We start from the raw sequence: 10,000 nt of genomic DNA, 5'->3' as shown, positions 1-10,000 counted from the left end.
TGCTGTTGACGGTGACAAACAACAAGACGTGACTAACCTGTTCTGGTTTGATGTGCTCCGAGGTCGGGAAGACGTCGGGGTACGACGGGCGCTCAAAGACCCGGTCCAAAGCTTCCAGCTGCTGCTGAGTGAAAGCATCGGCCCGCAGGTGCTTCCGTAAACTGTCCACACTAACCTGAGAATCAGTGTTTGGGCCAGACCCATCTGAACCATCTACAAGAAGAGAGAGCAACAACACTAGAGTCTAATCAGGAAGCCCCTGGAAGGTAGGAAGCTGGCTGACTGAAGCCCCTGTAAGGTAGGAAGCTGGCTGACTGAAGCCCCTGTAAGGTAGGAAGCTGGCTGTCACTGAAGTCCCTGTAAGGTAGGAAGCTGGCTGACTGAAGCCCCTGTAAGGTAGGAAGCTGGCTGTCACTGAAGTCCCTGTAAGGTAGGAAGCTGGCTGACTGAAGCCCCTGTAAGGTAGGAAGCTGGCTGACTGAAGCCCCTGTAAGGTAGGAAGCTGGCTGACTGAAGCCCCTGTAAGGTAGGAAGCAGGCTGTCACTGAAGTCCCTGTAAGGTAGGAAGCTGGCTGTCACTGAAGTCCCTGTAAGGTAGGAAGCTGGCTGTCACTGAAGCCCCTGTAAGGTAGGAAGCTGGCTGTCACTGAAGTCCCTGTAAGGTAGGAAGCTGGCTGTCACTGAAGTCCCTGTAAGGTAGGAAGCTGGCTGTCACTGAAGTCCCTGTAAGGTAAGAAGCTGGTTGTCTGAATCCCCTGTAAGGTAGGAAGCAGCTGAAGCCTCTGTGGCTTTTTGTTTATATCATTACTGTGTGTTACTGGTAACTTTGGATAAGAGTACTCAGTTCTTGAGTTGGGCCTCAAATGTTCCACCACCTCTTATAGAATATTGGCTCTAAAATATTATGACTACCAACCAGCACACGCAAGTGTTTTACTGTATTGTTTACACGCGTGTACACCCACTGTATCCTGTACCGTTTACACGCGTGTACACCCACTGTATCCTGTACCGTTTACACGCGTGTACACCCACTGTATCCTGTACCGTTTACACGCGTGTACACCCACTGTATCCTGTACCGTTTACACGCGTGTACACCCACTGTATCCTGTACCGTTTACACGCGTGTACACCCACTGTATTCTGTACCGTTTACACGCGTGTACACCCACTATATAATGCATTGTTTATACATGTGTAGCACTTCAACCACTACTACTCAATTATAAGGAGCAGATTCAGTCAGGGTAGATTCAGTCAGGGTTGATTCAGTCAGGGTAGATTCAGTCAGGGTAGATTCAGTCAGGGTATATTCAGTCAGGGCAGATTCAGTCAGGGTAGATTCAGTCAGGGTAGATTCAGTCAGGGCAGATTCAGTCAGGGTAGATTCAGTCAGGGTAGATTCAGTCAGGGTATATTCAGTCAGGGTTGATTCAGTCAGGGTAGATTCAGTCAGGGTAGATTCAGTCAGGGCTGATTCAGTCAGGGTAGATTCAGTCAGGGTAGATTCAGTCAGGCAGGGCAGATTCAGTCAGGTTAGATTCAGTCAGGGTAGATTCAGTCAGGGTAGATTCAATCAGGGTAGATTCTAAACGGGTCATATTAATGCTGCTAGCGGTGAGCCACTGAGTGCAGTCTTTCTTCACAGACAGTAGAGGAAACTACCACTACCAGACACCGTATTAGCCAGCATCATGATGTGAAAGCCCCTGTGGTAATTGATGGATTACCATCAGTGCAAATATATACTTGTTGTAGTGGTGGAGCCCGTGTATTTTAATGAACGCTGTAGCTACAGTACTGCAGTGGCTTTTTCATTCCATGTTCATTCCAGGCTCCAGGGGTTTCCCTCCTTCTTCTCTCCTTTCTCAATTTCCCTTTTCCACAGTTTAATACTGCTTTCATTTTCAGTAGAGTGGCAGAGTAGCAGTGTTTCATTTGGGTAGCTAACACCGCTGTGACCGCAGACAGACACGACAGAGAGAGAGAGAGAGAGAGAGAGAGAGAGAGAGAGAGTGGGAGAAAGAGAGAGAGAGAGAGAGAGAGAGAGAGAGAGAGAGAGAGAGAGAGACAGGGAGAAAGAGAGAGAGAGAGAGAGAGAGAGAGAGAGACAGGGAAAAAGAGAGAGAGAGAGAGAGAGAGAGAGAGAGAGAGAGAGAGAGAGAGAGAGAGAGAGGGAGAGAGAGGGAGAGAGAGGGAGAGAGAGAGAGAGAGAAAGAGAGAAAGAGAGAAAGAGAGAGAGAGAGAAAGAGAGAGAGAGATGCTGTGAATGAATAAATAGTACAGTCTAGTTCAATCACCTCCCAGTCCCAGGATGCCGTTCTCCAAACAGAGGGAGAGGGATGCCTTAGCTTTTCCCTTTGGCGCTTCCCTGTGATGCTTTAAAGCCCCAGTTTTACAGCCCTCCAGACCCCTCCCTTCCCATCCCAGGCTGCAACGGCTCTGGCTACTGCCTCTCAGTCTCCAGCCTCCTCCTCCGCGGATCTCTGGAAAGGGCTTCAGCTCCCTTACAAATCTGTCATTCTAAATTTGCGGCAGATTATGTTCTCTGGTTGGTCCTGGAGGGAGCGGTGGAGATATATGATATGCAAGGGGGGACCCTATTGATTGCCTGCCTGGTCTGGTGGCAAAGAGGGAGCCGAAATGAACTTGAAATGAACATCATGCCTCAACTCAATGTGCGTATAATACTCTACTTAATCCCACATTTTTCTCTGCCATGGAATTCAATTGATCAATCATGTCTCTCCTGATAGTACCATTTGGAAGGGTTATTGCCATTCCATTCAGTCGCTTGACCTTTTCTGACTGGGGCCAGAGGATGAACCTGCACTCCCAAGAAGAGAAAAACGCATCAAGGGGATATATAAGAGACCCTGGGGGAGTCGGGGGTGTGTGCGTTGCGTGTGTGTGTGTGTGTGTGTGTGTGTGTGATTGGGGGAGGGGAGGGGGGTCTGTGCATGTGGTGAATAGGTTACCGCCATTTGCTGCCCAACATGCAACAATAATTCTATATCCTCAAACAAATGATTTCGATAACTAATAATTTTAAAAAAAACATTAAAAGACCTATTATGGTAAATGTATTTCATTTAACACACATGTAAATCTTTCTATTTTCATAGTGTGATCGGTTGGGATCTGTTGCAATATGCAATCACAGGAGAACATAAATCACTTCTACTCTACACTATTCAGCTATTTTCTTCAGATTTTCAGTATGGATAAATCTAATCACATCTTTTGATCTGGCATTATTTCTGGACAGCTCCACTGGGGGCCTCAGCCTCTCGTAGCTCCGCTGAACGGTTGGCGCTTTATCAACCTCAACTGTTCCCTTCGGTCCTCGGAAGCAAATAGACTCATTAATTACTTTCCATCTGCTAGGCCAGAGTACATACCATGATCAATACCCGCACATTAGTCATTCACCACAGAGGAATACACTTCCCATACACAAGATAAACCATCCCCAGGTCAACCTACAGTACATGGACTGTGGTTCCCACTCAAACCATTCCCCAGGTCAACCTACAGTACATGGACTGTGGTTCCCACTCAAACCATTCCCCAGGTTAACCTGTTGTTCCCACTCAAACCATCCCCAGGTCAACCTACAGTACATGGACTGTGGTTCCCACTCAAACCATTCCCCAGGTTAACCTGTTGTTCCCACTCAAACCATCCCCAGGTCAACCTACAGTACATGGACTGTGGTTCCCACTCAAACCATTCCCCAGGTTAACCTGTTGTTCCCACTCAAACCATCCCCAGGTCAACCTACAGTACATGGACTGTGGTTCCCACTCAAACCATTCCCCAGGTTAACCTGTTGTTCCCACTCAAACCATCCCCAGGTCAACCTACAGTACATGGACTGTGGTTCCCACTCAAACCATTCCCCAGGTTAACCTGTTGTTCCCACTCAAACCATCCCCAGGTCAACCTACAGTACATGGGCTGTGGTTCCCACTCAAACCATCCCCCAGGTTAACCTGTTGTTCCCACTCAAACCATCCCCATGTTAACCTGTTGTTCCCACTCAAACCATCACCCAGGTTAACCTGTTGTTCCCCCTCAAACCATCCCCATGTTAACCTGTTGTTCCCACTCAAACCATCCCCAGGTCAACCTACAGTACACAGGCTGTTGTTCCCCCTCAAACCATCCCCATGTTAACATGTTGTTCCCACTCAAACCATCCCCAGGTCAACCTACAGTACACGGGCTGTGGTTCCCACTCAAACCATCCCTAGGTCAACCTACAGTACATGGGCTGTGGTTCCCACTCAAACCATCCCCAGGTTAACCTACAGTACACGGGCTGTGGTTCCCACTCAAACCATCCCCAGGTTAACCTACAGTACACGGGCTGTTGATCCCACTCAAGTTTAGGTGAAATACCCATTTAAACATTTAAGACACCCACCTCAATATTGCCTCCTTGTAAAATCCATAATCCTATGACTAGCATAAAAATGCCAGTATATCTATTTTTTTTTAAACTCACTCCAATGCCCAATACATCTATGTAAAAAAAACTCACTCTAATGCCCAATACATCTATGTAAAAAAAACTCACTCTAATGCCCAATACATCTATGTAAAAAAAACTCACTCTAATGCCCAATACATCTATGTAAAAAAAACTCACTCTAATGCCCGGTACATCTATGTAAAAAAAACTCACTCTAATGCACAGTAGATTTATGTAAAAACCCTTCACTCTAATTTTATTTATTTATTTCAGCTTTATTTAACTAGGTAGGCTAGTTGAGAACAAGTTCTCATTTACAACTGCGACTTGGCCAAGATAAAGCAAAGCAGTGCGACACAAACAACAACACAGAGTTACACATGGAATAAACAAACATACAGTCAATAACACAATAGGAAAACAATTTACAGTGTGTGCAAATGAGGTAAGATAAGGGAGGTAAGGAAATAAATAGGCCACAGCGGAAAAATAATTACAATTTACCAATTTAAACACTGGAGTGATTGATGTGCAGAAGATGAATGTGCAAGTAGACATACTGGGGTGCAAAGGAGCAAGATAAATAAGTAACAGTATGGAGATGAGGTAGTTGGATGGGCTATTTACAGATGGGCTATGTACAGGTGCAGAGATCTGTGAGCTTCTCTGACAGCTGGTGCTTAAAGTTAGTGAGGGAGATATGAGTCTCCAGCTTCAGTGATTTTGTAGTTCGTTCCAGTCATTGGCAGCAGAGAACTGGAAGGAAAGGCGGCCAAAGGAGTAATTGGATTTGGGGGTAACCAGTGAAATATACCTGCTGGAGCGCGTGCCCAGTACAATGTCCAGTACATCTATGCCAAAAACCCTCACTCTAATGTCCAGTACATCTATGTAAAAAAAACTCACTCTAATGCCCAGTACATCTATGTAAAAAACCCTCACTCTAATGCCCAGTACATCTATGTAAAAAACCCTCACTCTAATGCCCAGTACATCTATGGATATGGCCCAAAATACACCTTATTCCCCATATAATGCAGTCCTTTTGACCAGAGCCCTATGGCCTGACTATCTCACCCATGTCTGCTGGAATAGGTTGTTCTAGCAGGTGGTAAGGAGACCCCCAGTCTAGCCTGGCTAAACCAGACTGAATGCTAAACTCAATGGTGAGCTCAGCATTAAGTCTAGTTTTTACCAGGCTAGTTAACTAGAGGTATTCTGTTTCATCCTGATGACATTTAGAAGTGAATTCAACCATCACAATTACATTTCTTAAAGGTACATAGGAAATATTTTTTGATGTATGTAAAAAGAAAATGACAGCCATTTTGTTTTTTTTACGGAGTATCACAGCCACCCAGCAATGTAATACTACATGTAGTATTGTAGACGACATTTCATATTTCTACTGAAGCCACCGCAAGACATCATATCCTACAAGTATACAGTACCAAATAACATATGTTGTAAGATATATGGTACATGTTTTTGTGGGCGAGTTTCCCATTCCGTGCTAGCTGTTATGTCGTCGACAGTTACCATCGTCCTGTTTGTTCATCATTTGGAATGGAGGCTAGCTGTAATATCTGACACTACTAAATAACATTTGCTAAGATACATTGTACATGGTTTGTGGGGGCCATTTTCCATACCATTTTAGCTATTAATTATGTCGTAGCATTAGTCGGTAAACCTGGAAATCATAATGGCTTTGTTTACATGTTAGTCATTTAGCAGACGCTCTTATCCAGAGCGACTTACAGTAAGTGTGAGTGCAGACATGTTCATACTGGTCCCCGGTGGGAATTGAACCCACAACCCTGGCATTGCAAGTGCCACGCTGTACCAACTGGTCTCTGTTTCTCCACATCCTCCCCAGTGATGCTAATAACTTATGTTGTTATGTCATAGTGGATAATGTCTTTGTTTGTTGGTGTGTCTCCATAGTGATGGTGTCTGTGTTATTGATCAGTGAGTGACAGGCTTGAGTGTATTCATCTTGACATGGCTGGGCATTAACACTCCGGTAACGAGGGAGCAGAGGACTCCAGACTCTATCAGATCACATCACCAGCTCTATAAGACAGACTCCTCTCCGCGGGCTCGCCACCCCAAGGTCATGACCCCTAGCAGGGGGTTGAGCCGACATAATTCTGTCTCTGCCTGGAGTCAGAGAGAGAGAGAGAGAGGTCGTCTGCCTTACTACACGGACTACCTGTCTGCCAAACACGGCAGAATACAAACCACTAGAAACATCGGCTTTGAGAAGGAATCTGACGTCGTCTGGCCACGACGGGGATTATACAATAGGCACGAATGGCCCCGTGAAGAATTGACCAAAGCAATGGCGTCAAAATATGAGCTCGTAATTGTTATAGTATCTTATTCATGGTAAAATTCAACCTGTGTTCAGTCTGTGTTTAGCCCTGGGTGGAGGCACAGGGAGGTGAAACGACACCTTAGGGTCATGAAGGCCCCTCTTTTCTGAATAGGCATTTTGCCGTTCTGTTGTTCTAGTTTGAACAACATTATCTAGCTGTGCGTCAACTAGTGACTCCCTTTCCCAAGCATTGCATTAGCATTCTGTTTGAACAACATTATCTAGCTATACGTCAGCTAGTGACTCCCTTTCCCAAGCATTGCATTAGCATTCTGTTTGAACAACATTATCTAGCTATACGTCAGCTAGTGATTCCCTTTCCCAAGCATTGCATTAGCATTCTGTTTGAACAACATTATCTAGCTATACGTCAACTAGTGACCTAGTGACTCCCTTTCCCAAGCATTGCATTAGCATTCTGTTTGAACAACATTATCTAGCTATACGTCAACTAGTGACTCCCTTTCCCAAGCATTGCATTAGCATTCTGTTTGAACAACATTATCTAGCTATACGTCAGCTAGTGATTCCCTTTCCCAAGCATTGCATTAGCATTCTGTTTGAACAACATTATCTAGCTATGCGTCAACTAGTGACTCCCTTTCCCAAGCATTGCATTAGCATTCTGTTTGAACAACATTATCTAGCTATACGTCAACTAGTGACTCCCTTTCCCAAGCATTGCATTAGCATTCTGTTTGAACAACATTATCTAGCTATGCGTCAACTAGTGACTCCCTTTCCCAAGCATTGCATTAGCATTCTGTTTGAACAACATTATCTAGCTATACGTCAGTTAGTGACTCCCTTTCCCAAGCATTGCATTAGCATTCTGTTTGAACAACATTATCTAGCTATGCGTCAACTAGTGACTCCCTTTCCCAAGCATTGCATTAGCATTCTGTTTGAACAACATTATCTAGCTATACGTCAGCTAGTGATTCCCTTTCCCAAGCATTGCATTAGCATTCTGTTTGCTTTTGTGATATCACTCCCTCATTTACAACTAGCTTCCATTTACACCCTGAATTAAATCCAATTAACACTCATTTCAAATTAAATTGTACGCGTCGACACATACATTTTTCAATCAAACGTTTTGGTTAATGTATTGTTAACCAAATCAAATATTACACCATTTTAGTGCACATATGCTCCGCATAGCCTCTCTTCAATATATCTCAGATAGATACTTTAATATATCTTTCTACTTATACAGAGATGTGTAACTAAGACAATTATCTCACTATACACTCTGCTGGCCTCAGAAAGACAACTCCATATCGTCTGAACGTTGACGGTCTTCATTTGACATTTGAGTCATTTAGCAGACAATCTCATCCATAGCGACGTTCTCATCCATAGCGACGTTCTCATCCAATAGCGACGTTCTCATCTATAGCGACGTTCTCATCCATAGCGACGTTCTTATCCATAGTGACGTTCTTATCCATTGCGACGTTCTTATCCATAGCGACATTCTTATCCATAGCGACGTTCTTATCCATAGTGACGTTCTTATCCATAGTGACGTTCTTATCCATAGCGACGTTCTTATCCATAGTGACGTTCTTATCCATAGTGACGTTCTTATCCATAGCGACGTTCTTATCCATAGCGACATTCTTGTCCATAGTGACGTTCAACAACGGTAGGTCCAACTACAGACGGTGTACAGTGATGGTGTACAGGAAGGCCCTGACACCATTCTTCATCGATCTGTTCCTGGGTATTAATTAAGCAGCCCTTTTTTCATTGATTTAGCACATTATAGTTCAGTGCGTTACCGCCTGTCTCTCAGACTTGATGTTGTTGAACTGAGATCCTCTGTTGATCCACCCTTCTCCCTGGGATGCATCCCTAATGACACCCTATCCCCTATATAAATGCCCTATGGGCCCTGGTCACAAGTAGTGCCGTGTAGAAGGAATATGGTGCCATTTGGGGCACAGTCCCTCTCTCACCCAAACAGATGGTGATGCTGACAGAACACTGATGTGAACAGGATTCATGGCCTAGTGCTCCATCATTCATCTGTCCCTGTCCCTGTCTCTGTCCCTGTCTCTGTCGCTGTCTCTCTCTCGGTCTCTGTCCCTGTCCCTGTCTCTGTCTCTGTCGCAGTCTCTGTCGCTGTCTCTCTCTCTCTGTCTCTGTCTCTGTCTATGTCTCTGTCTCTGTCTCTGTCTATGTCTGTCTCTGTCTCTTTCTCTGTCTCTGTCTATGTTTCTGTCTCTGTCCCTATCTCTGTCTCTGTCTCTGTATCTGTCCCTGTCCCTGTCTCTGTCTCTGTCTCTCTCTTTCTTTATCTGTATTTCTCTCTCTCCTGTCTTTCTCTCCCCTCTACTGCTCTGTCTGTCTGTCTGTCTGTCTGTCTGTCTGTCTCTCTGTCTGTCTGTGTGGCTGTCTGTCTGTCTGTCTGTCTGTCTGTCTGTCTGTCTGTCTGTCTGTCTGTCTGTCTGTCTGTCTGTCTGTCTGTGAATGATATGAAATGATGATCTAATTGTGGAATTTCTCTTTTTTATTATTATCACATTGTACAAAAGCTTCAGACAACGCAGAAATATATATTGTTTGAAAATGACTGAAATGAAGAATACCCATAATGGTAGTTATGATTGTCCATATTGTGGGTCGTATTTGAATAGCGATGTGAAATGGTTTCAAAAGACTGGACACACTTGGTGAGATATCATTCTCTTTATTGGCCATTAGCTAGATACCGTATCCTGAAGAAACCTCTCAGCTGTATCTGTCCAGGTGATTTCAGCTCAATCACCCAATAGAATGGGTGTCAGCAGCCCGTTGTCGGTTAGTCGGTATCTTAACAAGGTACGTTAATTCAACAATCTGTATTTCCACCACAGTACAGTAATATAGCTCTGCTAACGTTGCATCCATTCTAGAACATTCTAACACTATATTACGGAACATACAGTGGACAAAACAATCACCAAACAAAAGCAGTTCCCTATCGGTCCAAAGCAGGTTGTCTATTCCACAGGCTGCAATACAAATTCCTTCTTGGCAATAATTCCTACAGTCATTGAACAGAATATTTCATACCCTTGAGCTATTTCCTTTGTCTTTTCCAGTAGCCAGCCTTTCGGAGGGGAGTGGGGATGCGGGTGGAGCGTTGGACG

At 44.5% G+C, this 10,000-nt stretch overlaps 1 protein-coding gene across 3 annotated transcripts in view; it reads right to left on the bottom strand.

Moving 5' to 3' along the window:
• LOC139413538 (paired box protein Pax-2a-like) overlaps window positions 1-10,000 on the bottom strand; it is a 61,118-nt gene that overhangs the window by 34,924 nt on the left and 16,194 nt on the right. For all 3 annotated transcript variants that reach the window (XM_071161040.1, XM_071161048.1, XM_071161056.1), the window contains one exon: window positions 38-213. In XM_071161040.1, the coding sequence (XP_071017141.1) occupies window positions 38-213 (176 nt within the window). The remainder of the gene's footprint in view (window positions 1-37; window positions 214-10,000) is intronic.

This window comes from Oncorhynchus clarkii, chromosome 1 (assembly GCF_045791955.1).
Source record: "Oncorhynchus clarkii lewisi isolate Uvic-CL-2024 chromosome 1, UVic_Ocla_1.0, whole genome shotgun sequence".
Lineage (NCBI taxonomy): Eukaryota > Metazoa > Chordata > Actinopteri > Salmoniformes > Salmonidae > Oncorhynchus > Oncorhynchus clarkii.
This window is presented reverse-complemented; position numbering and strand designations above follow the sequence as displayed.